Below are 24,424 nucleotides of genomic sequence, written 5' to 3'. Positions count from 1 at the left end.
TCTCTTTTTGTGTTCTGTTTAATGAAGCACCTGGAGCAATTTCCCAGGTATGGACAAGAAATGTCACTGACAAAGTGTCTCTGAATTCCAGGCTTTCTCAGCTATCCAAAGAGGCAGATTTTTAAAACTGCATTCAAAGAAAAGGAAAGTGGGAAAGAAACAAAGACACACAATATTAAAAAAACCCCAACCAACCAAAAAAACTCAGCCAAACAGAGAAAGTAGAGAAAGCTCCTTTTTTTCCAGCACCCATTTGTTGGCAGATTCTGCATGATCAAAAATTAAAACCATTAAATTTAGTCTTTATCATTAATACCTGAGCTGATTGTTACTTCTCATTCTTCAAGAGATCCTTGGCAGAGTAATGTTCCAATCCACTTGTTTGGGAGTTAAGAGTGGAGGTCGTATTGCTTCTTTAGATGGAAAACACCAGAAAAAAAAAGGTGGATTTCTACCCAATATAATATATTCTTTTTCTGTGGCTGAGGACAAGGCTTCTTTAAATCTGAAAGTTATGTGAAACCCTCAGCCAGGACACCAACACAGGGACAGCAGCTGATGGAGGGAACTAAAGCTGCCTATTTTGTCCAAGATGGGAACAGCTGCTCTGCTAACAAATGGTGCTCCACAAGAGGAGAACTCTATTGATCCCACAAGCTGCTCCACAGACAGAAATCTGAGTCATCATTCATGTGCTTCATGCTGGCACCAGGCTGGGAAGGTGTAGGCAGGCACAGCTGATACCTACACATAGGATTCAGTGATCCGTGTTGGTTATTAAAGGGTGTCCATCTTCCAGAAAGCTTGGAAAAGGCAGAAGAAAAAAAGGAAGAAAAGGACAGCCCACCTCATGAAATGTTAAAACTACAGAGACCTGCATTATCTTCAAAAATTGTGTCAAACATTTGGTTTTCTCCTATGATCAGTAGAGCCTCCAGCAGAAAGCACTATTAAGAATTCTTGTTAGTGAACATAAAGTCACACCAGCCCATCCAAGTTTCCCAATGACAGCAGGACAGTTTGCTGTTAACATTCTTACTCCATTAGGAACCTTTATTAGAATTTTTCCCTTCTTTCTCTTCCAATCAGTGTATTCAACATCAAGGCACACTTCTGTCTCTTCAAAAATGCTGTGAGACAACTTGAATCAAATCCCTCTTTGCTTCAGATACAACAAAGGGAAATAAAGACAATCGAGTCAATTGTTTCTGCATTTAATGGAAAGGACATTCCTCTTCAGGGAACAAGGATGGGCACAGATTGAGAACTCAGAGAAGGAATTTGAGGGATTTATCAGCTGCATACACAGCAGTGGGAGAAAGATGGGCCTGATGTACAGGTTGAGGTCATGGACACTTGTAGAATGACAATGGAAAAGCAAACAGGATGATTCTCTGAAAATAAAAAAAAAATCAGAGGATGATTTCTAGGGCCTCCCTTAGTGGGAATGGTGATAAAAGCACACAAAACTGGAAAGCTGAGTCATGTCATAAGCCTTAATCAAAACAGGCTTTGAAGAAGCTTCCTGCAGGCAGGCAGCAGGTCCAGGATGCTCTGCCAGCACAGGGAAATGCTCTGCTCTCCTGCATGGAAAAAGCAGGACCTTATACTGTAGCAGCTGCAGGTGTTCATGAGCTGAATCTTGGCTAGCAGAACCTGAAGATGCTGGTCAGGGAAACAGGAGAGGAACAAGAGTGGGAGGAAGCTGCTGAATTTTCCAAGTAGAGACATTTAGGAATAGATTAAATATTGGGAAGCTATGGAGATCTCACACAAAATAATGGGAACAAGACTGGGGCTTGGAGGTGACCCCCCATCTGATATCCAAACCAGTCAGCTCTCTCTTGACAGTAAGCAGACTTTCTCCAAAGTCAGGAATCTGAACCTGCAGATCTGCTTTATCTGAGAATCTTCTTCCCTTGCTGTAACTGGAGAAGTTTATTAGCAAAAAGTCAAGGAATTAGCCACGATCATCCTTCTTTCTACAATGCAGCCATAAACAACTAGCAGTTAAAAACTGCAGAGTAGCCTATTTCTTATTTCCATTAGTAGCTGAAAATTAATTATAAATGCTTCCCATTTCATCCTCTTGCTTGACTTAGGAGTCTTTTTCAGACAACAGGCTGCATCAAATTAGTATCTTTTTTATTTTATCACAACAATTGGAAGGGCATATTTGGGAACTCATAATCAGACAGGATTTTTGAGGGTGTTTTGGGTTGGTACTTTTTGCTAGAACAGTTCGTGTATATATTAGCCAACATAAATTAAAAGGAAAACCTGGACTAAGACATGTAAAATTTCAAAGCACAGCTGAACAAAAGACCATGTATTTGATATTCTCTGAGGATCCCATTTTTATCAAAATGTATTAAAAACTCCTATAGAAATAGTGTTTTCCCTTACAAGGATTACTTAATTTCCTGAGACCTTGGAAGAGAGAGCCTGTGACACTCCACAGCAGGAAATTATTTGATGAAAAGCTTGAGCAGCTACATTTTCTGTAAAATAGTTAAGGGAACCATGAGCTATACAAATAGCTTTCAGTTTACCAACCCTAACCAAAGCTCTTTCAAAAATTCAGCCTCAAAATCACGTCTGGAAAAAGCAGATGCAATCTCTCACATTTCAGCTGCTCCAAGTATTTACCAGTCGTACTTTAGCAAGGTTTTAGCAGCACAGAGGGATAATTAACCTCCACAGTCGTATCTGCACAGAAAATCTCCTCATAAATCTCAAGGAAGGCAGGGCAGTGTCACAGCTCTGTCCCCCTGCTGTCCCTCACGAGCTGTGCACGCAGCTGCCAGCCCAGTCCAACGCACACTGGCAACGTCAATCCCTGCTGGCTCCTGCACAGGGATTTGAAGCCTCCCAAAGAGCAGAGCCTTGATGTCACTCATGTACCTGACAGTGACAACACAAGTCCTTGACGTCCTTGGAGCCCTGCACTGGCCAAAGGCATAGCTGGGAATAGTTCTCCAGCCCTGGAGCCCCAAATCCTATTAGAGCACAAAGCTTCTCTTCAGCAAGAGGCACTCTTGAAATGGGTCAGTGAGGTTACAGACCTGGCTTCTTCCCCCAAAATGTGTACATTTTCCTCTGTTAATAGCAGTGAACTGATATGTAGTTTCCCCTCAAGGTTTATTTTAAAGTTGGTATGTGAAGACACAAGTGGCTTTTTTTTTTAATCACTTCATCAAATTTCTCCATTCCCTATTCTCAAATCCACCCTTAAATGTTACATTAATGGAATATTGCATACAGTGCCAAAAATTTTGTGGGAAATACACATCTTCTCCCTCCAGCTATTTGCCCTTTTTGTTTACTTTTATTCTGTCAAAAGCTAATCAGGTTACAGACATAAATTTCTGGCTTGTTATTTGCAACACCTATTGCAAATCTACAAAATCCTGACACAGTCATAGTTTACCAGGTTTTTACAACAACTTACCATTCAAAAGCCACCAAAGCAGGGGAATAAAACCTGGATTTTCACTGATGTACTTCAAGCCTTTCAAGTTGATACTCACATTGTAAAGTGACATCAGCATTAGCCTAGAATTGAAAGAAAGAAGATGTGAAGGCCTTTGATTTCTTTGCATGCTTCAGCAGCTCTTGCCACTTGTGCCAAGCATGCACCAATGCAGAAGCCTGTGCTAATAATTTGTATTTTGGTAACAGAGATAAATCTCAAATTATGTATATGCAATGTTGCACAAACCTTTGTTTCTACTGCTAAATCACATATTCCAAACACATGGAAAAGAGTAAGAAGGTCTCAGGGAGGGGCTGGAATGTTCTCTGATCTAGAGCCAGCTTGGCTACTGCTCTCTCTCATGCCTGAGCTAAACCTGTGTGTCACTGCATTGTCACCGTGTCCAAACAAAAGGGAAATGATAATTCCACATGGACTTCACACCTCACATCCAATTCTCAAACAAGGACTCATGGCTTAAGCTCCTATGCCACCAGCAGACTTTCGGACACCTTCAGAAAGCAGAAAAGGCAGTGACCCATTGCAGGATAAACTGAGTTTTAAGAGCTGTCATTTATGTGCTCTGAGTGTGATCACCTCGGTTATTAAGGAGGAGAAAGAAGGAAGAGCAGATTTATTAAGGGAGAGGTGCTCTGGATCTGAAATTGCAGCTGGTAAAGCCCATACACTGCTTTTTATCCTTCCCCTGCAGCTCTGGGCTTCCAGAACAAGCCCAAGACAAAAGAGCACAGCACTCCCTATAATCAGCCAGAATGGAAATGATCAATAAACCATCATCTTATAATGGCAATGTTAACATTTCTTGAGAATGTCTTTCACCCTTAATCTGTTTGACATTTGCAGTTAGAAATAAAATGACGTAAAAAGGCACTGCTGTGTTTGTATTTTTATTTCACTTGTTTGCTTTACTCAGACAAAAGGAACTGGTGGTGGTGATCCAGGGAAGTGCTGAGGTTTTTGGAGGGCTGGAACATCCCACAAGCCAATGCAGCGGCATATTAATATGTAGCAGTATATTTAATTAAACACAATCACCTAGGCACAACAGAGAAGCATTTCTAGGCCCTTTACAACCACCTTCACCTCCAGCATCAGCACATTTCAATAAGTATTTTTTGCAATAATAATTGTGAAAGTGCTTATTGAAGCACACCTGACACAAATGATTACTGGCTAAACAACACTTTCTGGTGTTTTTTTCTAAAGTGTGAAGTGAGTCTTAATTATGCATTTCATAATCTTCCTACTTAGACAAGCTAAATTTAATTAACATCTTGTGCTACTGTATCTGTCAATACTTTCTTTAAAATCTAGAACTAAATGCACAGCTAAAGCCCTTCCTTGTCTTGTTAATACATGGGATTAGTATAGAAAATGTACTATTATGTTTAAATGTGTCTCTTTACTAGCTACTTTCAACGGCCACAAAAGCAAAGTTGAATATTCTTAACCATTTAATTATAGCTACAAACAATTATGTAAATGTTTATTGACTGTGTAACAATTACAAACATTGAACAAACCCTACACCAATGAGAAGAAAACCTGAAGTCTTTCACATCTGCTATTTCAGAAAGGCAAGGACACCCCTGAGATTTCAGTCTCAGCACTCAGGTTGGTGCCTGGGATATATTTATTAAATACTCACAGACTAGAGTGGATATCACAGCAGTTTTGGAGCAAGTGACAGGTTCTCCTTATAATTTTTTTGTTTATATATTCCTCCAAATAGAACACAGCATTGCTAGAACTAGAAAAGAGAACTCCTCTTTTAATTATCTTACTTTGATACTGCTGTGTGTAGAACTAGTCTCACAGTTTCTCATGATCTGTCACACAGCAATGAAAAATATTTTTGAAAAGAAAAGCTAGAAAATAATTGTAAAACCCCAGAAGTAAGCAGAAGACAACTACAGTATGTAAAATCAAAAGCCAATTTTTTTCTTTGATTGACTGGATTATAAATTGATGTCCTCCTATGTAACACCATGGTGACGTTTCAAGAAATACAATGCATTTCCAGAATAATGAAGACATTTTCATCTGTGTGGTGTAGTTTTAAAAATGTATCTGTTTGATTATGTATATAAATTTATGTATAAACTATTTATGATGACTCCAGATTCCATCTTCACCTAACTTGGAAATTGCTCTAGAATTTATGGTAACCTATATAACCTTGTCTCAGAGTTGTCTTTCATTTTGTCCTGGCTTATGTTCCCTAAGGGAGGAGAAAAGGGAGTTCTTCTGACACATCTGCTTATGAAATCTGCTTATGAAAATGCTGATTAAGGTTAGCCAGCAGCTAAAAAACCTTACATGCAAAGAACATTTTAAAAACAAATCAACCAAACTCCCAAACCCTTCTTTTCTGGGAAACTGTAAAACTCCCCAAAAGGATAAGAAAAAAAATCTAGTGTTAGTTAGTAACAGGTTTTTTGACTTGAATGGTGACAAGACACATACAGAGCTCATTAAAAAAAAAAAAAAAAAAAAAAAAAAGACTTTTTTTTTGATTATGGACATGAAAGACAAACACAGGGAAAGATTTTGTACTAAAACATTTGAGCAAATCAGGCTCCCTCATTCTCTGACAAGGCCACAAAGAAATGTCCTTTCTGGCATTTGCTCTAATGTCAGAATACAGCAATTTTTTTTAATCCAGTGGTTAAGGGAAAAAAAAAGTTGGTTCTGTGGGATATCACTGCATTCCAGCTATTGTAACATATGCTTAAGATTTCTCACTTATCAACCACCTTGAGGAACCTCTTATCCAAGCTATCCTGAATTTGTTAGCCTACAAAGTTGGTCCCTGTTGAATTCCTCACAGGATTGTTGTTCCATGTATATTTTACCAGCAGTGCTGTATTGGTAGCCAAGTTTACAACACCATGGGTAATTCTTCTGCAAGGCAGGCAGGTTTTGAAGTATGATAATAAGCAACCCAAATATAAACTCAAAAGAAAGGCCCTCAAATCCAATTACATTAATGCAGTATGAAATGATCAAAAATAGTTTATCTGGACCCATAGGCACATATCCACCTGAAATTCAGAGTGTGTGTGTAGGAACATCTTCCCTCCTCCTCTCAAAGTCTTCTTTTATTTTTATCCCATTTACAGATTCTGAAACAGTATGGATCCTCTTTTCAGAGTCATTTTTTGGTTTTGGTTGGTTGGTTGATTTGATTTTTTTTATACACATGAAGACACAAATTACCTTTTCTTTTGTAAATTGAGATTCTCATATAATTCTTTCAGTTGGGATGTTATCAAAAACCCCCTACCACCGACCTTCAAGCCCAACACTTGGGAAACAGAGTAAATAACTGATCTCCAATCATTAAGCCACTATCTACACCACAGGCTGTTCAGCTTTCCCCTCACCACCCAACAGGGAAAGGCAAACACCTTCAGAGGGCAATCTGCTCTCCCTCACACGAGCAATCACCTGACAGCACCATCTCCTCCCAGTGACTGTGGGAAGGGGCCCAGTCAGTCAGCAAGTGCTTGACATCCCCCTCTCTGACAGATGAGCTCAGGCAAGATAAAACCTCTCCAAAGCAAAGACCGAGCCTGATTTCAAGACTGTCACATCCAGCCTGCCTGAATGTGTGCCTGGATGTGGCCAGGTTACTGTAGCTGACAGGGCTGCTGTTTGTCAGCTGAGCTGGGACAGCTGCCTGGGGTATGGATTGTTTGTGTATTTATGAAAAAACCACCACAGTGGCTCAAACACCTCCATGAACAAAGGAATCAGGTGTACAGGACCGGTGCCCAGAGTTCAGCAGATGAGTCACTCGTTAAGCCACAGTAATTTGTTCAGTCGAGGCCATATATCCTCAGCTTGTAAGGTCTTGGAGAAAAAGGCAAAGACAATTGTTTATTTAATCTCTCCATCAGCTGAAAAGCACTTTTGCAATAGCTGAGCTGTGCAACAGGGCCTTGCCTTTAAAGCTGTATTGCAAGGTCACTTTATAGGCATTGCCTCTTGCCAACTGAAGTGTGTTGTGAGTCTGGCTCCTAAAGAGACTAAAATCATTTAATTTTTGCTCTTAGCAGATCTGTAACTCACTTTCTTCACTAAGAACATGTGACATTTTACACTTAGAAGGGAACAAAAATGAGTTCACATTTCCCACATCTTCTCTGTTGTAAAACCTGACCTCACACCTTCCTTATTTCACACCAAACTCATGACCCCCTCTCAAGCTAGAAGAGGGCATCCCTGCTCACCTTTCCAATATTATGGTGCTTAAGAGACTTCCCAAGAGACACAAAACCTGGATAAAGCTTTGTAGTCAACCCTAATATATCTGCAAGGAATGCTACTGGGAAAAGAGCTTCCAAAAATTACGTTTCCTCTCCAGGAAAGGAATAATGGGAGAGTGGGAAAACTGCTGTCATCACTTGAGCTGCACTGCAAGATAATGCATTTTATTAGAAAGGGGCAAAAAAAAGTCAACATACACTTTAAATTTGTTACAGAGTCCTGGCTTCATGTCTCCCAGGAGATGCAACATGGTGTCCAGTAATTCCCGACTGGAACTCACCAGGAACTCACGGCCACACGCCAGCGCAGCCACGTCTGTGGGGAAGCACACAACATCTCCAAAAAAGCATCTTTCAAACAAAACTTTATGCTAATTATCAGGTAATTATTTTAATTACCACTGAAAAGATAGGCCAGCTGTGAAGAATGAACTATAGCAGTGATAGAAACTTCAGATTATGTTCACCTACATAGCAAATACTCAACAAACACTGGTCAAACTCCTTCAGAATCCTGCATTGGTAATCAAAGCATTTATTCAGAATGCCCAGTGTCCCAATGGCAGCACAGTGAATTGTGAAACAAAAGGCTGCATTCATGCACAGGTAATGTGGGACTGAAACAAAGCTGATCCTTATATGTTCCACTTTAAAGAAACAGGACTGTTTTACAACCACTCAACTCAATATACCTGGCACATCACACAACCAAAACTCTTATGAACATCTACTCAAAAGATTTTTCATACCTCTGTGAAAGTGCGGCATTACTCAAGCACAAACCAAAAGACAAAATTATTTCTGAAGGCTACTGTTCTAAAGCTGACACTATTATTTTCCCTTATACCTGCCCCCTACTCAGTACAGTGGCATAATGCATCACATAATAATTTTATTATTTATCTTTACTGACATCCTAACAGCTAAAGATCCCACATTCAGAAAAGCTGTTTATTCCAGATTTACTTATTTATACCAATATCCACTGTTTTGTCTATCTTGCATCATGTCTTTAGTGTAATTTTGACAATTAGTTTCACAGAAATTCAGGTGATGTATCAGCCTTATGCCTCACAGCCTCCCAAACCAAACACAGTCATTCTACGACACATATGTGGCTTTTTACTTATTTTCTGGCCCTAAAAAAACCAACACTTAGTATGGAAGTCAGGTTAATAACCTTCTACCTGTCTTATACAGTGAAAGTGCAATGTATCTGACAGTAATAAAATTTTTAAGCACTTTCAAAATCCTTAGTCCATGCCTTAAGCTGGGGCTGATCTACTTGCAGCATGTGCAACTTGTTATTTTGTAGATGCTGGCATCACTGGTGATTCCCAAAGTGAATTGCTCAACGTGTACCAGCTGATGTGAGCACACAAGACTGGAACAATGGTCCTGGTTTCATTCCACACTGAGGGATGCAATGGGGAATTTCAGAATTCACTGCCTCTCACCTGTCTAATCCTTAACGATGTCACAGGCAGCACAGAAGTGCCTGTAACAGAAGTAACACTAACAAAATCTGCTAGAACTTTAGGAAACCAGAAAGTCACCCAAGATATCAACATTGACAAGTTAACTTTGAAAAGCTGTATTTTCTGCAGCTTCTGAGGCGATGCACTCTCCCAGTAGGTGTGGAACGCTATTCTGAGACACAACATTAACTTACTTGTTACAATCCCTGCCAAAGCCAATACAAACTGATTTTCCTCAGAATCCAAGTCCTGCTGTTTCATGTCTTCACTTAATGACTTCACAAAGCTCTCCATGGTCTGGGCAGTGATTGTGAAAAACTTTACTGCTTTACTCTGCAAGTATGGGGGAGAAGAAAGATTACACACACTACAGCAACTATAATTATTAGATGCTACAGTGAAACTGGTCAATCTTCCAAATTATTAAAACATCCAGTTACTTCAAATAAACAACAGAAAATACCAGGTATTCACTGAGTGACCTGCTCAATCCCCTAATATTTGAAACCATTACCTTAGAAGAGAACAGGAAACTACTGAATGCTACATTTATTCATAAAACTGAACTACTGCATGTCTACCTCCTGAGCACACAATAATCAAGCAGCAGAATTAAAGCTTATTATCAGAAGTGAGAATATTCTCTCTTTGTTTTGCAGTAGTTGCCCACGTGTTTCACATTTACCTGGCCTACTGCAGTAGCTTTTGTCAAAGTCAGCTGAAGATTGGAGACTTAATATGAAATTCCTAAGAAAACAATGAAATCCCCAGAAAAAAATAGCAGAATTCAAATGGATCCTAATGGGACTCATTAATTGCTCATTACAGCATGGAGATTAACAGGCTATGCAGAAGTTCTCTGGAAAAGGAAATGGAGGTCTCTCCTGGGTCACAGGTTGAACTGAAGTCAACCATGTCACGTGAGAATAAATAATCACCACAGCAGAGCACACGAGCAGGGGCACAGGCTGTAATTATGGGAAAGTCTTTCCCCTCAGCTGCAATCCTGCCCCATCTGGAGGTATCTCAGCTGAGGGAGCTCCACCTTGGCCAAAGCTCAGGGCAGCTCAAAGAGCCTGGCCTGAGGTGCACAGTCCACAGAGAAGGACAGAGAGCTGTTTCTGTTTATTGGTAATTCTGACTAGTGAAACACTGCTGGAACTCTGTCTCACACAGAGGATGAAGGCTTTCATAACCACAATAGTGTGGCAGAGAGCCCATAATGCTGGGTTTCCTAGTGTCTTTAATAATTTTTCCAATTGTTTCATGAAGCAGCTGAAACTTTTAGTTATTCCCAGCAGTGACCCAACGGGAGAGTTCAAGAAATGCCTGAACTTTTGTTCATTTTGTAAAGTGGGTGAAAATCTTAATACTTTTGCAAAATTACTGCTTTCACAGTATGTGCAAAGCTAGTGGTAACATTTATTTATTTACTGCTGCACAGTCACCACATTAAAGATGTACCATTCCTGTGGGGTGACTTCAGCAAGAAGGGACAAAAAGGAGGCTCAGTCCACACAGTACCTTCACAAATGACACTGTGGCCCAAGAACAACTAGAATGAAGGGATCATGGAGAAAGAGGAGGAAGATAAGTGCAATTCTGCATGTGCTGGATGTAGTTTTATATGGACACCACTCTTCAAAGATAACAATTTTAACACAAGCACTGACTATAGCTCAAGAAGCAAGAGGGTGTGAGAGAAAATGAACAGCCCAACAAGCGATTATGAAAATACATATTCACATGGGAACATGAGGGTACTAGGCACCCTGAGTAGCTGGTATGCTGCACAGAAAACACAGAAAACAAGAGAAATCTTCCATCCACCAGCTTCTAGAGGTTTCACTGGTGCCCTCTCTGCTGATCCTCCTTTCCAGACAGCCACTACTTAGCTAGTGCTGAGCTCCAGCAGAGATCCATCAGGTCTATAAATGCAAACACTGCACACTCTGCACAGTCCCTTATTAACTTGACGGCATTTTCACAGGACTGAAGAATGTCTCACCCACACACATTGAGATAAGGACAGTTCTGAAAGCAGCCACTAAGGTGCTTAAGGAGCTCAGATGATGCAATGAACCCTCTGCTGTCTGTGGAACTCCTGTGTGAAAGCTCCAGGTAACATGAAAAATTGCTCCCACAAAATATAAAGTCGTTTGTCACCGTATCAGACAACTGAAGAAGCAAAACACCTTGCAGGATCCAAAATTTCTCAAGTTGAAGCAAGCCTTGATCCTGTTCTGAAATTAAACCTCCAGGTTGTATTTCCATGTGAGAAGCCTGTCATATCTGGCTGAAGCTTTTTGAAAGACATCCAAAACAATCTCATGGGCATTAATTGACTTCTTTTTTTGGTACATGCAGGTAGGAAACATTGAAAACTCTCATGGTGCTTCTCTGGATGTGTCTTCAAATTCCCTCTAGGAACATGGGCAAAACCAGCAGGCGTTTCTCCCCCACTGCCTTGAGAAGTACCTGTGTCATATTTCAAATCTGTTGCTTAAGTTCTGATTTTCCCAACCTTTATGGACACAAAACATGTACTAGTCACTAACATCCTTTCAGTCCATTTGCATTACAGGACTGGAAGAAAGACTTACTTCTGTATTGCTTCAAAGATTGCAAAAAGCTTGGGCATTGTTCAGTAAGGCATGACATGATTCTGAATTGATGCCACCTTACCCATGTGCTTAAATATCAGCAACAGTTTCAAAGCGCCCTTGATGTTCTCAAACATTTCCGTAGCTCACAGCACCTTCTCAGGGGAGGAGGGAAGAAGCTACAAGCTGTACAACTTGTCCCAAAATAACCCAAACCAATTATATTGTATGACAAATCTCCATCATCTTTTAATGACCTGACTCATTGCCAGTTGCAATCTGTGGCTGACATAATGCCACACAATCCATTTGTGCTTTTCCTAGGAGTCTTGTTGCAAGCCCAGGCACGTTTCTTACAGTACTACGTGCACCATCCCAAGAAAATGATGCCCCCAAATGTTGCTCTGATTTTCACCAGAACAGTTCAACAGGCTGGAAATGACTAGAAGTATTCTGCATTTCAAATCAACCTAACCCCCAAAGTATTCCACCTTCACAGTTATTTAACCTTCACACAAATCTTCAGGCAACAGTTATGTTTTTAACTAATTCAACTGAATATTAATACTTAAGACTGCTTTCAACAACCAGCCTTGTTCTTTACATTTTAACTGCTTTATAGAGTGTTTTACAGATGTTTTTCCTAGTAACTGCTGCTGCTTGAATTTGGAAACATCAGAAGTTATCATTAATAAAGCATCACTGTACAGCTTTCTAATACCCAAAATGAAATTGTAATTGTATTTTGGAAAACCCAACTAGAACAACTCTTACAAACACATTGGTTTATCACTTACTATAACGAGCTAATCCTATTCACTCAGCTGTTCATCATGCTGCTGAAAAATCAAGCCAAAAGAAACTGTGGCATCAGTTCACTCAGATTAAAAACAGCAATTCCTTCTCATGTTGGCTGTGTCAAGAATGAAAATCATATTTTTATCAGGCCTGTTGCCCTAGTCACTCCTAATTCCATCAGCTGCACTTGGTAGTGAAATTGTGATAGTTGTGATATTACCATTGTCATTAACTGTTGTGTTTTTTGCTTTTGTGGTTTGTTATTGGGGTTTTTTTTCCAAATAGTCTACTTTCCCATGTTTAACATTAATGATTTAATATGATCCATGACCAGTGAGGGTCCCTAAATTTCCAAGAGTCATTCATGTATTAAGGCAGCAGAAAGATTTAAAGAAGTTGAGAATCAATGGATCTGTCTTTTCTCCACGGAAATAACTCCTCCAAGATCTCCACGAGGATGGAAACTCCTGCATGTGCCCAGGAACTATTCTCTCCTTCTGTTAGCTTGTGAAGATATTTACATTGTGTTAATTGCAGCCTTGCTTCCAGTTTGGCTGTGTGTGGTGGAAAACAGCTAAACCTCATTTGATAACAAAAGAAATAATTACTGCATTTATTCATAACTTCACAGCTCCTTCTTAAACAAGAATGGATGGCTCCCAAAGAACATGTAAACCAGAAAACATTTTTGCTGTCCAGACAGTTTCTGAAATACATCCTTAAAGTGTGTTTCACAGCCAGGCCCTTATTTTAGAGGTCCTTGTTCTAAAGGCCTGGGAGCACTCCCAGGGTCAGTATTCCCTGCCATACTTACTCCTCCCAGGATGGATTTCACAGCCTCCTCATTGCTGGACACCCCCCAGAGCAGGGTGCACACTGCTGCTCCCATCTCTGTGCAATACTCTGCCTGCTGCAGGAGCTGCTGCTTGGCCTCGTTCAGCTGCTGCCGCAGGTCCAGCTTCTCCTGGAACAGCGCAAGGAAATTTGGGTTGCACCTCACGTCTCCCACACCACATTTCTAGGCTAAGGGACAGAATAAGAAACACCCTCATGGCCATCTCTGCAATGGAGGTAACCCAGAGCAGCTGCAGACACGTTCCTCCTCTCCTGAGCTGTCTCTAAGCAGTGCAGGCTGACAGGAACCAGAGACTGTCCACAAGGTCAGTCCAAGTGACCCACCCAGACTGAGTGGCACCTGGGAAAGCCTGACAGGAGACATCTCCCCCTGAGCAAACAGCTCCACAGCTCTTCAAGAGAGAGGGGATTTCAGCACCAGGGGCCAGCCTTCCCTCACACCTTCCAAAAGATACAGGAGACATCTTACAGGAGGGGAGGGTTGTTTTGTTTTCTAAAACAGGCTTCTGCTCTAGCCAACATGGAAAAGTTGCTGGATATCTTGGATAAACACTGTTGTCTCTTCCAACTCTTTTCTGTTTGCTTAGTCCTGAGCAGCAGTGGCAAAGCAAGACAGAGTCCCCAAAAAACACACCTACGGTTTGAAGGTTGGAGCTTGCAAGAAAGCTGAGGCACCACTGTGCATGCATGAGGTTCTGAGCAACCTGATCCAGTGAAAGCTGTCCCTGCCCACAGCAGTGGGGCTGGAATGAGGTGACACAACTCCAAAATCCCTTCCAACCCAGACTACTCTGTGACACAATGGTTCTATGATCACTGCTAAGTGGTTCTTGCCACAAAACATAAAGAGAGAACAGATCAACCCTACAGAACCAGAGCACAACTTCCATTTGGCAGTACTTTTTTCCAATCACATGGGAAGCTGGCTGGAAGAATATCATGGAATTGGGCAGGATTCTAGGTTTTGCTGGCTTCCCATCAGCTGCCACAGGAGTAGCAAAGCTGCTGCACTTCTCAGTTTAGAGCCAGCACAGACAGGGAGATCAAGGCAGATTCTGCAGTCTGTCTCAAGGTGGTTGGGGGTTCCCAGCTAACTCCAGGTAGGATGGTATTAATCAGTGCTGCAGGGAAAGACCAAGGCCAGTCCAGAAAAACGATGCTAATTCAAGTATTAAAATAGAGAGAATCACAGATTGCACAATGTCAAAACCAGAAGGATCTTACTCTGCCCATTTCACAGACATGGTATTTTCAATTTCACTGCAGAAAACTGCTCAGCTCTGCCTTCCCAGTGTGTTTGACTGTCAGGACAAAGTATGGGGAAATGAGAAGGAATCTTTTCTATGTCAATTTTGAAAGCAACTAAACAGAATAAGACTTTCAACCATGTATTGTCATCAAGACTTTAAGTATCTTGTTGGTTTTGGGGTTCAGCTCAATGCTTCATGTTGAGGGTTTGTAAAGAACAGAAATGTAAACTCATCTGAAAATTTAAATATTAAGGTGTCAGCCAGCACAGAGCTGTGTGTGCTCTGTCACCAACTCCCTACTGAGCCTCCTGATCACACCTACCAGCCTGGTTTGCTCTGCTGCTGATGGAACACGCAGGTGAGGATTTGTAAAGTTCAAGTTTAATTTCTCAAGTAGACTTCTGTGTCTATTTACTCTCTGGAGTCTCCCTCGCCTATACATGTAAAAGACTGACACTTGCTGATGACTCCATAGGCAGAATCTCCCAGGAAAAGTATCTTACTTCTTAATACTTTGATCGTTTTTAAGCAAATTAGCCAAATTCCATCTTTTACATGACTCACTGTCAGGTCTATCAGCTTTTCTGCCACCATGTGCATCCACAAAATGTCCTCAGGCATCTTCCTGCCTAATCCCTGCCTTTTCCAAACTCTCCTAGTCTTAGGGAAATGGATCTTTAATACATTTTATTTGCATTTGGATGCTAACACTGAGTAAGACATAAAACCCAGTAATACTAAATCTAGATCCCCCAACAAGCATGCAAAGCCAGCAGAAAAAAATGCCAGAATTTTTAATAGCTCAAAAGCAATATCAGAACAAAGATACGAGGCAAGGAAAACAAAATAGTACATGCAAGAGCCAGGAAAATAAACGGAGCCTGCAAAAGCAAATAACCTGGCTGGAAGCAACACTGCTAAGAGCTCACATCACCCAGCAATGCCTGTGCTGTGCAACACCACCACCTTCAGGAAAAGGTCAAGGCACAAGAACACAGCAGTGCCCAAGTATGGAACTGCAAAGAGACAGACAAAGGAGACATTAGCCAAGAATAACATGTGCACTTCAAGTTCTGCTCGGGTTCAGAAAGCACAGGAATTCCCTAATCAGTGACACAGCTCTGCACAGAGAGTTTGGAATGCAAAATGTTGATTTATGACAGCCTCAGAAAAGGACACTGCTCAACCAGAAATGCAGTTATTCCATGTTTGTTTTAGTGAATAATTTTCTTTTCTTTCAGAAGATAAATATGTAGAAAATAATTCAGAAACTCAATACAAGGATGCCTAGAACAGAACAGCAACGAAATGAAAAACACCAAAAAAGTGCTTAATGAGAACAAAAATCACTCATATACACACAGCATCTTGTTGTATCCTGAAGAGCTAAAGGATTTCATAATATCATGAGCACAATCCACTGAAATACACCTTCCTGGCATTTAACAGAACCCAGTCAGACAACTGCCACACACTGCACTACAGCAAAGACATGAAGAGCTTCGAGCAGAAACACCAAAACAACTGCTCCTAGTGAACCATCCATGCTTTAAGTGAAAACTCATCCAAAAGAAATCATAAACCCAAACCACCTGCCCTTTATTCTGTAGTATTAAGAATAATGGGTGGGACTCTCTTCACTGATATTTAAAGCAACAGCATTCAATTTTATAGGGATTTTATCCTGCAACTGAAGGCCTCAGTGCACTGCAAAATGAACTCTGTACCTACTGCTGAACTGCAACATCTATCCCAGGAGATATTTATTTGAAATAAGAAATATCCAGATTGAACTATTCTATCATACCAAACTTCATTCCAGAGTGTCTCATCTACCCAGATGTGCACTGAAAGTGCATTTCTGAGCTCCTCATTATTCCTTTTCAAAAATGAAATAAGTTTTGTGGTTCATCTGTCTTTGTGCAATCCCAAGGCTGGCAAATGCCAGCTGTACAACCCCAACTGCTGATTGCTGATGATGGCTCCAAGGAAATGAACTTTTGCAGCAAATAATCATCACTGATTCTCCCAGAGACTCATTTGAACTCAAATGGCTTCACAGTCTGAGAAGTCAGTGTCTTTGCTATTCCTTAATTGTTAAGAATCCCCCTCTCATAATCACTAAATACAATATTGACAGAGCAAGAGGAGCCCTGAAATTGCTCTTTGATTCTCAGCTGTACATGGCAATTGGATCAATAGGTGCTTTGAGAAAGACCATTAACACTAAACAAAGGTACACAGCTCACAGCAAACCAGGAGAGGCTGCTTCCATTCTGTACATTCCACTGTTAAAACCACCTTCTATTGCCCTCTTTGCAAATATGTTAAATTCACAAGAACTGATTCTGTGAAGGACCTTTTGATTCCAGCTACGCCACAATCTTCCCAATTTTTTTTTGAGACTGAGGATTCATTTTGTGGCATGAAAATTCAAATTTTATCATTACTGCATTTGTTGTTAGAACTCAAACACACAGATATCAATACCCTGGCAGCAAGTCTACCTTCTTCTCTCTCATGCAATCTGCCTGGGCCGTTTCCAGACGGGCTCTGAAGTGTTCACAATCCATTCTCAGCTGCTCTATTTCCTCCTCCTTTTTCTCTAGGTCTGTGACAGGAAAAAGCAGAATGAAGAAAGAAGGAACACGTTAAGGTCATCGGGGCTGCATTAAAGCAAAGAGAATCTACCAAGAGCAACTTTACTGCGGTGCTTCAGCTGTTTGCTTGTGCGAGATCACCTCCTTGTGGCTAAACGGGAACCTCACAATTTGCTCTGTGGCAACAGCTCTGAGAAGGCAAACTAACATATCTGACTTAAAAGAATCAAATCTGGCTGTTAAATACTGAGGCTTGAGAGGGTTTTAAAAAACTTACTCGGTTTTCTGCTTTGTTTTCATGTTGGTTTCCATGAAAACTCCTGAGTGAAATTTCACCCAAGCCAGTGACTATACTAAAAACATAAGAAAAACACCAACAGTAGTCAAAGGTGAGTGTTTCAATCTACAATTTACAACTTACAGGGAAGCAGTAATGAAAAGCAACTATTCTAAATATTCTAAATATTTTAAAATAATATTTATAAAGTAATATAAGCAACCCGGGCTAGTGAAAGCTGTCCCTGCCCATGGAAATGGGGTTGGAACTGGATGATCTTTAAGATTCCTTCCAACCCAACATATTTTGAGATTCTATGATTATAAACTATTTAAACATGTCAGTTACAAGCAAATTTTATGGTTTCCTTATAAAATTAATTTCTGATGTTATCAGAAATTCATTCTAATTTAGGCACTTTATTTTAGTGAACAGAAATCAAGTTAAAAGCATTCCATTTCACCAGCATGATGCCCATTTAAAAAATTCTCATTGAAAGACAGTTTGAACAATGCCTGTGTATTGTATTTTATTTTTAAAAACCACAGTCTTGGATGCTTAGTGTTTATACTGAAAAAAGGAAACATGTTTAAGTTCCAAAGAGTAAAATCCAAACAGCATCTACTGTAACCTTAGCTAGTTAAAATAAAAATAAATTACACCACACCCTTGAATGTGACAGTTCGTTCTACAGCTTAATATACACGAAATATTTTCCCCAACATGTGACAGTATTTCTTAATGTAATTACCCTAAAATCCTATCAACTTCTATCATAAAAAGACAACATCATAAAAAATGATCCAAATATGTTCTTATTAAACAAAGAACTTGGCTTCTGGCATTCTATTTAGTAATTCTACATGATTTGAAAAGAAATATCTTCCTGTTTTGGTCCTAATTGACAAGTTTATCATCTTAAATATACACACATTGTTTTGAGTAGCCAGTATTAAAGGAGAAAAGCTGTTTGTGCCTGATTTATCTGAAGAGATAGAACATATTTCCACTCAGCCCTTGTGCGACTCCAAGCCAGCAACTCTTTTTAGCAGAAAACAAAGAGGCAAGGCAAGGGCTCACTGCTGAGAAACATCTCTGTGCCAGGACATTGCTCTCTCAACAACTCACTTCTTTTCAACCTGCAGTCCAAAGGAAAAGAATGAACAGAGGAATGGATTAATTGAGTTTTTGAGGGTAACTCTGGTCAGTGGCAAGAAACTTCCCTTCTGTCAAGTGAAGAAAATTCAGTCTCATGCACTTCTGACTGTGTGAGTGTGAGTTCTAAGAAGCTGACAGCAAGAGCTGGAGCAGGAGTAAAACATGCTCTGCTTTCCTACAGCAGGCCAAGAACCTGCTCAGCCTTGCCAGGTAAATTCATCCAGTGAAAATCTGTCCCTGCAAGGAAACAAGCTCTCCAGAAAGAGAACAATCACTTCCAGCCCTTGAGAAGATGGATCCAACCTGAATCCAGCCAGCAGACACACAAAGATGCCACATCCTTCACCAGCAAACTTCAAAGGTCCTGGAACCAAACCCGAGCCAGGAGGAGAATAATATTGACTACTGAGTATTAACACAATGCAACCTAGACTTTTTAAAGGGCTTCAGATAAAAGAAAGATGTGTCAACATCCTCAAAGATGTAGAAGGGAAAAAAAAGGACAATAGTAGAAGCTGTTGAGAAAAGTTTAACTTCTAGTTGTTCCTTCTTTGTGGAAACTCCCCTGCTATGCCCAGTCAGCCCTCCCAGCTGTGCCTTTGCTCTGAAGAGAAAGAAGCAGCTTTCACTATCAACTTCAGTGAGAAAAAAATGAAATGGCACCTTCACACAAAGAAGAAATACGTAACTTCACCATTGCAGTGGTAAACCAGACTCTGGAAGAAGTGGCACTTGTTCCCAAGACAGACTCAAAAGTAAAATAAGACACTGGGCACAGGAAAGAAGAGAAGGCCCCCATTTCAGATGTGAGGTAGGCTCATTCTCGTCCACAGAAAGTTACAGGTCATACCAGGAGATTTTCTGGACGAGAGATCTAATCTCAAAGCTCTGGGAGGTGGACAACTGAGTACAAAAGGGATGAATGCCAACAAGTGATGGAATTCCAATTCTACTGATCCAAATGCTAGATCAATGTTAAATGCTATTTTTAACACTTCCCAAGTGGAGCAAGTTCCAGTAAACATATCCATAATAATACAGAAAAATTGCTGAAGCTGTATTTCTAAGACTCCTGGAGCCAAAAGCACCCTTCCTGAGAAGGGTACTAAGAACAAAACAGAACCCTCTCTTTGAAATGAACAATTACCCTGGCAAAAATCTGAATGAAGACCCTGACAGCAGCCTGAAAAGCAGATGTTGGCTGCACTGAGCATTGTCTGCTCAGATCTCAAACATGTCCCCAGGAAAGGCACAGGAAATGGGTGTTCTATTGCCCCACATACACCAGTGAAACATGCAAAGATCCCAAGGCTTCTCAAAGCTGTTCAAGACTCCATCAGTCTCACAGCTGAAAGGGCTGAGGGTGTTGAAGGTCTCTGACTGTCATCTGAACTTCTTGAGGAGCAGCAGACTCTGCTGCTCAAGCACACTTCAACAGTACCCAGGAAACTGCAACAGCTGATGGAAATCTGGAGATGCACAAATCACACGTTAGGCTTCTGTAAGGACAACATGAAACAACATCTCTGGAAGCTGCCAGGACTCCTGTGAGCTTTGCATGCCACACCAAGAGGCTGTATGTAGCAAACAGCACCATTCTGAAAGTGAGGGCTGCTTGTGTCCCTGTGATGCCCAAACTTCAGTGATTTGTATACCCCAAAGGCTCCTTTCAGTCCACCTTATTTCATGCTGCAGAGGCAGGAGAAGACTGCAGCAGCAAAAATCTCCACTTGACTTGTCCAGCTGTAGGGGCACACGATGGCCAGAGCCTGAATAAATATTCAGATTTTCCCATCAACTACAAGAGTAATCTCCACTGTGGAGAAAGACTCAAGAGAATTCAAAGGCTGCCTCAGCTTCAGGTCCTGCCCCAGAGGATGCAGAGAATGCTGGGCAGCCAGGAGAATATCCCAAGGTGTCTTAAAATCCCCATGTTGATGCCATGAGCCTGCTCTGGACAGGGTCTCCTTCACTGCCTGGCACTAGGAATATAAGTGAGAGGAATCTCAAGACAAGTAGGAAACTAATGGAGGAGCTTGAACACTTATTCAACTGGAAACAGCCCCTGATGCCTTGTAACAGCATAAAGAGAACAATTCCAGATCCTATTCACTCCCTGTGACATGGAAGAATCTTCTCAAAGAGTGGATCCCTGAGGCAGCTGGAAGCTCTGCCCCACTATAACACATTGTCAAACAGGCCTGGAGGCCCTGTCTTGCTCTTCCTTAGCTGGCTGCTGCAAATTAATTTTCCATTTATCACTTGATATTCTAGAATAGACACACTCTCTGCAATCTGTCTCAGTGCTTGTTCCATGTCTTTTCAGGCAAACCCAAACCCAGGTAAATTGTATAGCTACAGGCTAGGGATGGAGCTGACTCCTAATTGGCCCTGAGGAAATGTTGGGAGTGGGGTAACTGCTGAAAAAAAATGCACAGAGAAACCCAACATTGAAAAACTGGACTTTGGGGACAGCAGTAAAAGACTTTTACTACGGAATTTTTTCTTTTGTTAGTAAACCATAAAGCTAAAAAACAAGACAGGCCAAATACAAGATTAACTCACTCTTCCTTCAAATTTTTACCCACTGCTATTTACCATTATTTTGTTGGGGTTTTTTTTGTTCTGTGAAAAACAAAATGCTTTTGCCTTTTCTCAAAGGGAAAATACTTTTTTCCCCCACATACAGCTTCCCTTACTGCCTGAGCTATACAAGTTTTTAGCCACAGTAAAAGATTTTTAAAGATTAATTTGACATGTCTGATTATTCTTACAGCAGCCTGTAATTTTCTTCACTACAAACACATTAATTTACTGAAGCAGTCACTGAACAACACAGTTGAATCTGGAATAGCTCCACAAACTCTACAACTATTTCTGCAGCACAACAGTTTGTTCTAAGCACTTCTGGCACAAACTGCAAGAGTTGTAAGATAGTGCTACTCACTTGATTCAATAGCATCCAGCTTCTGGAATGTCCCCAAGATATCTCCATTTACTATTTTGGGTAAGAAATCCCGTAGTTGCATAACTTCAGTTGTCAGCCTTTCCAAATCCCTCCTTCTGACTTTAACAAATTCCTCTTTGGTCTCAGCCTTCTGAAATAAAACAACAAAGCAAGACAAAAACAACCAAACCAACAACCAACGAAAGACACTGTTACAGTCCTCTAGTCCTTTGCTGCTTCAATTTCTTTCCTTGGGCAAAAATATTCCTCTCTATGACATCATTTCAGAAATTTGTAACTTTTGAAAGAGAACTATCCAGCAAACAAACCCAAAAGTCTCTGAGGTTGATCTTTTGACTGTCATGTTAATTTTTGCTACTGTGGCTTAAAGTAAATAGTATTACCTCTAGAAGAAGCATGTGTTTCTTCACTCAAAATGTGTGCAACGCATCTGAGAACGCTGCAAGAATTAACACTCACATTTTAAAATGTGAGCAGCAGCATACACCAAGCTGTTGTTTCATGACTGTCATAAAGGATACGATTACTCAGCTTTTTAATTAATTCAAACATTTGCAAGATCCTCAGTCCTAAATGACAACAACTCTTTTGGGGGAAACTGCACAGTTTTCAAACCAATTTATATTTGTGAGGAGCAAAAATTATTTGCAGCCACCTGCAACCTAATCTCACATAAATAATTTAATCCTGAGGTAAGAGAGAAACGTTTACTAGCTTCCTCTCCTGCCAAACTATTGCTATAGAATAATTTTCAGTCAATATTCCAGCAGAATGTTTGTTAATTTTAAAATTACAGAGCCATTTCTGTACAAAAAAACCCCATAAAGTCCAATTTCTGATGCACATACATGTGCACTCAGCTGGATATTAAAAAGGCTGATACACACACATCAACAAAAATAAAGTTTTAACATGTTTTGACTAAAACATCAATCACTTAATACACTTTCAGAAAGCAAAATTATATCTTAGTACTGCTTTGCACTGTACTGAGGACAGTGCTGACAAAATGAGTTTTATGTATCACATCTTACTGCAGAGAGAAGAAGCTAACAACCCAAAATCTCATCTCCTGTAGGTTCAAAATGAGCCATCCCCACTGTCCTCTCAAGAGCAGACACACAAGACAACTGGAAGTCATCGTCTCCAACTATTCCCTACAATTCTTTCTGCTTGCCCTCAGATTGAGCATTTCCTTTCAGTTTTGCTTCCTATCCTCTTTCTTTCCCAGCTGTCTTTCAAATCCAGAGTGTTTTGGGACAGGTCAGTCCCACCTCTGCAGGTTCAGAGCTGTAATGGAAAAAAGGTTTTGCTTTAATTTGAACTCTTCTAAGTTGCATCTAGGAAGTGCTCATGCCAAGGTTCATAAGGCCAAGTAGTACCATGTGATGCGACTAGAAAAATTCATCTAGGTCTCAAGAAAACATGGAACAAACACGTAGGAAGAGGAATCTTTAGAGCAATGCCATCTGCATGTCAGCAACCATCAGTAACAGAGAAAATTCAGGATTGCTCAGACTTACAGAGCAAAATTTGATACATAAAAATGGCTCTGTTCACTAGAAGAAGCTGAATTCAGATAAAACACGCTGTGTATCACTGGTGTGGAGATATGAAATATGCAGGAAGGAGAATATTCTCATTTGTAGTTCCCACTGTAAGCACAGGTCTTTGCAGTGCTGCAGTAGACAAGTTTTATTTTCTCTGTTTAAGCAGCTTCTCCACATCTCTCTGCTCTACAAGAGAATGTTAAAGGTGAATTCAGACAGGGGAGAACAGGGGTTTTCTGTCCAGTCCTTACAGTGCCTGGAGGTAGGAAATTTGAATTCACCGAGTGCTTTCAGAGGGGTCAAGTCACCCGGACTGAGCTCATGTCCTGCCTGGTGTGAGCCCAGTGAAGGGAATTCCCTTCCCTGCCAGCCGGGGGGCGAGCAGGGCACTGCTCCCAGCTGGCGATGGAAGGAAGGAATTCTTTCCCCAGCAAGGAACCACTGCCCTTTCCCCACTCACTCCCCAGCAGCCCAGGGTGCCTCTGGCTCCGCTCTACAGCCCCCACCACGCTCCCCTCAACCTCGGCCCCGCCACCGCCCCCTCAGGGCCCGGGGCCACCACACAAACCCCGCTGCTTCTGCTCCTCGGGGCACCCACGCCCACACGGACCCCCCGGGCCGGGCCAGACCTCAGGGCCGGCCCCGGGCCGCTCGCGATACCTGCGCGTCGCCAGCGAGGCCGGCGCTGCGCCACATCGCGACAGCGGCGACAGCGGCGACAGCGGCGTCGTGCGGGCCGGGGGAAGGGCGTGAGGGCGGGAAAATGCGCGCTGCGGCCACGCCCCCTGCGGCCACGCCCACTCCGGTTGGGTGAGAGCGCTAGGGGCGTGGCCTGGATGGTCAGGCTCCGCCCCCAGCCCCGCCCGGGAGAACACGGGGACAGTACCGGGCGACACCGGGATAACTCTGGGATAACAGCGGGACAAGACCGGGATAACACTGGGATAACACCGGGATAACACTGGGATAACACCGGGATAACACTGGGATAACGCCGGGACAATACCGGGATAACACTGGGATAACGCCGGGACAGTACCGGGCTGCCGGAGCCGGCCAGAGCAAGGCGGGGTTGTGGGGAGCTGCAGCCCGCCCTGCTGTGGTGCCGCTGGGGCTGGAG

The 24,424-nt window shown here is 41.5% G+C and overlaps 1 protein-coding gene across 3 annotated transcripts in view; it reads right to left on the bottom strand.

Moving 5' to 3' along the window:
- Positions 1-24,078, bottom strand: part of HSF2BP (heat shock transcription factor 2 binding protein) — a 32,081-nt gene extending 8,003 nt beyond the window's left edge. The window contains exons 1-8 of one of the 3 annotated variants that reach the window (XM_063393584.1): positions 23,965-24,058; positions 21,734-21,884; positions 17,259-17,362; positions 13,461-13,610; positions 9,440-9,578; positions 7,966-8,083; positions 3,452-3,555; positions 1,248-1,394 (exon numbers count right to left, since the gene is read on the bottom strand). In XM_063393584.1, coding sequence (XP_063249654.1) covers positions 1,294-1,394; positions 3,452-3,555; positions 7,966-8,083; positions 9,440-9,578; positions 13,461-13,610; positions 17,259-17,362; positions 21,734-21,884; positions 23,965-24,000 — 903 coding nt within the window. In that variant the 5' untranslated portion in view covers positions 24,001-24,058 and the 3' untranslated portion in view covers positions 1,248-1,293. Of the gene's footprint in view, positions 1-1,247; positions 1,395-3,451; positions 3,556-7,965; positions 8,084-9,439; positions 9,579-13,460; positions 13,611-17,258; positions 17,363-21,733; positions 21,885-23,964 lie in introns of those variants that run through there. The other 2 variants (XM_063393583.1, XM_063393582.1) reach the window with 2 other exon arrangements.
- Between the last annotated feature and the right edge of the window lie 346 nt (positions 24,079-24,424).

This window comes from Prinia subflava, chromosome 3 (genome assembly GCF_021018805.1).
Source record: "Prinia subflava isolate CZ2003 ecotype Zambia chromosome 3, Cam_Psub_1.2, whole genome shotgun sequence".
Lineage (NCBI taxonomy): Eukaryota > Metazoa > Chordata > Aves > Passeriformes > Cisticolidae > Prinia > Prinia subflava.
Note: the sequence above shows the minus strand (reverse complement) of the source record. Positions and strands in the feature narration are given on the sequence as shown.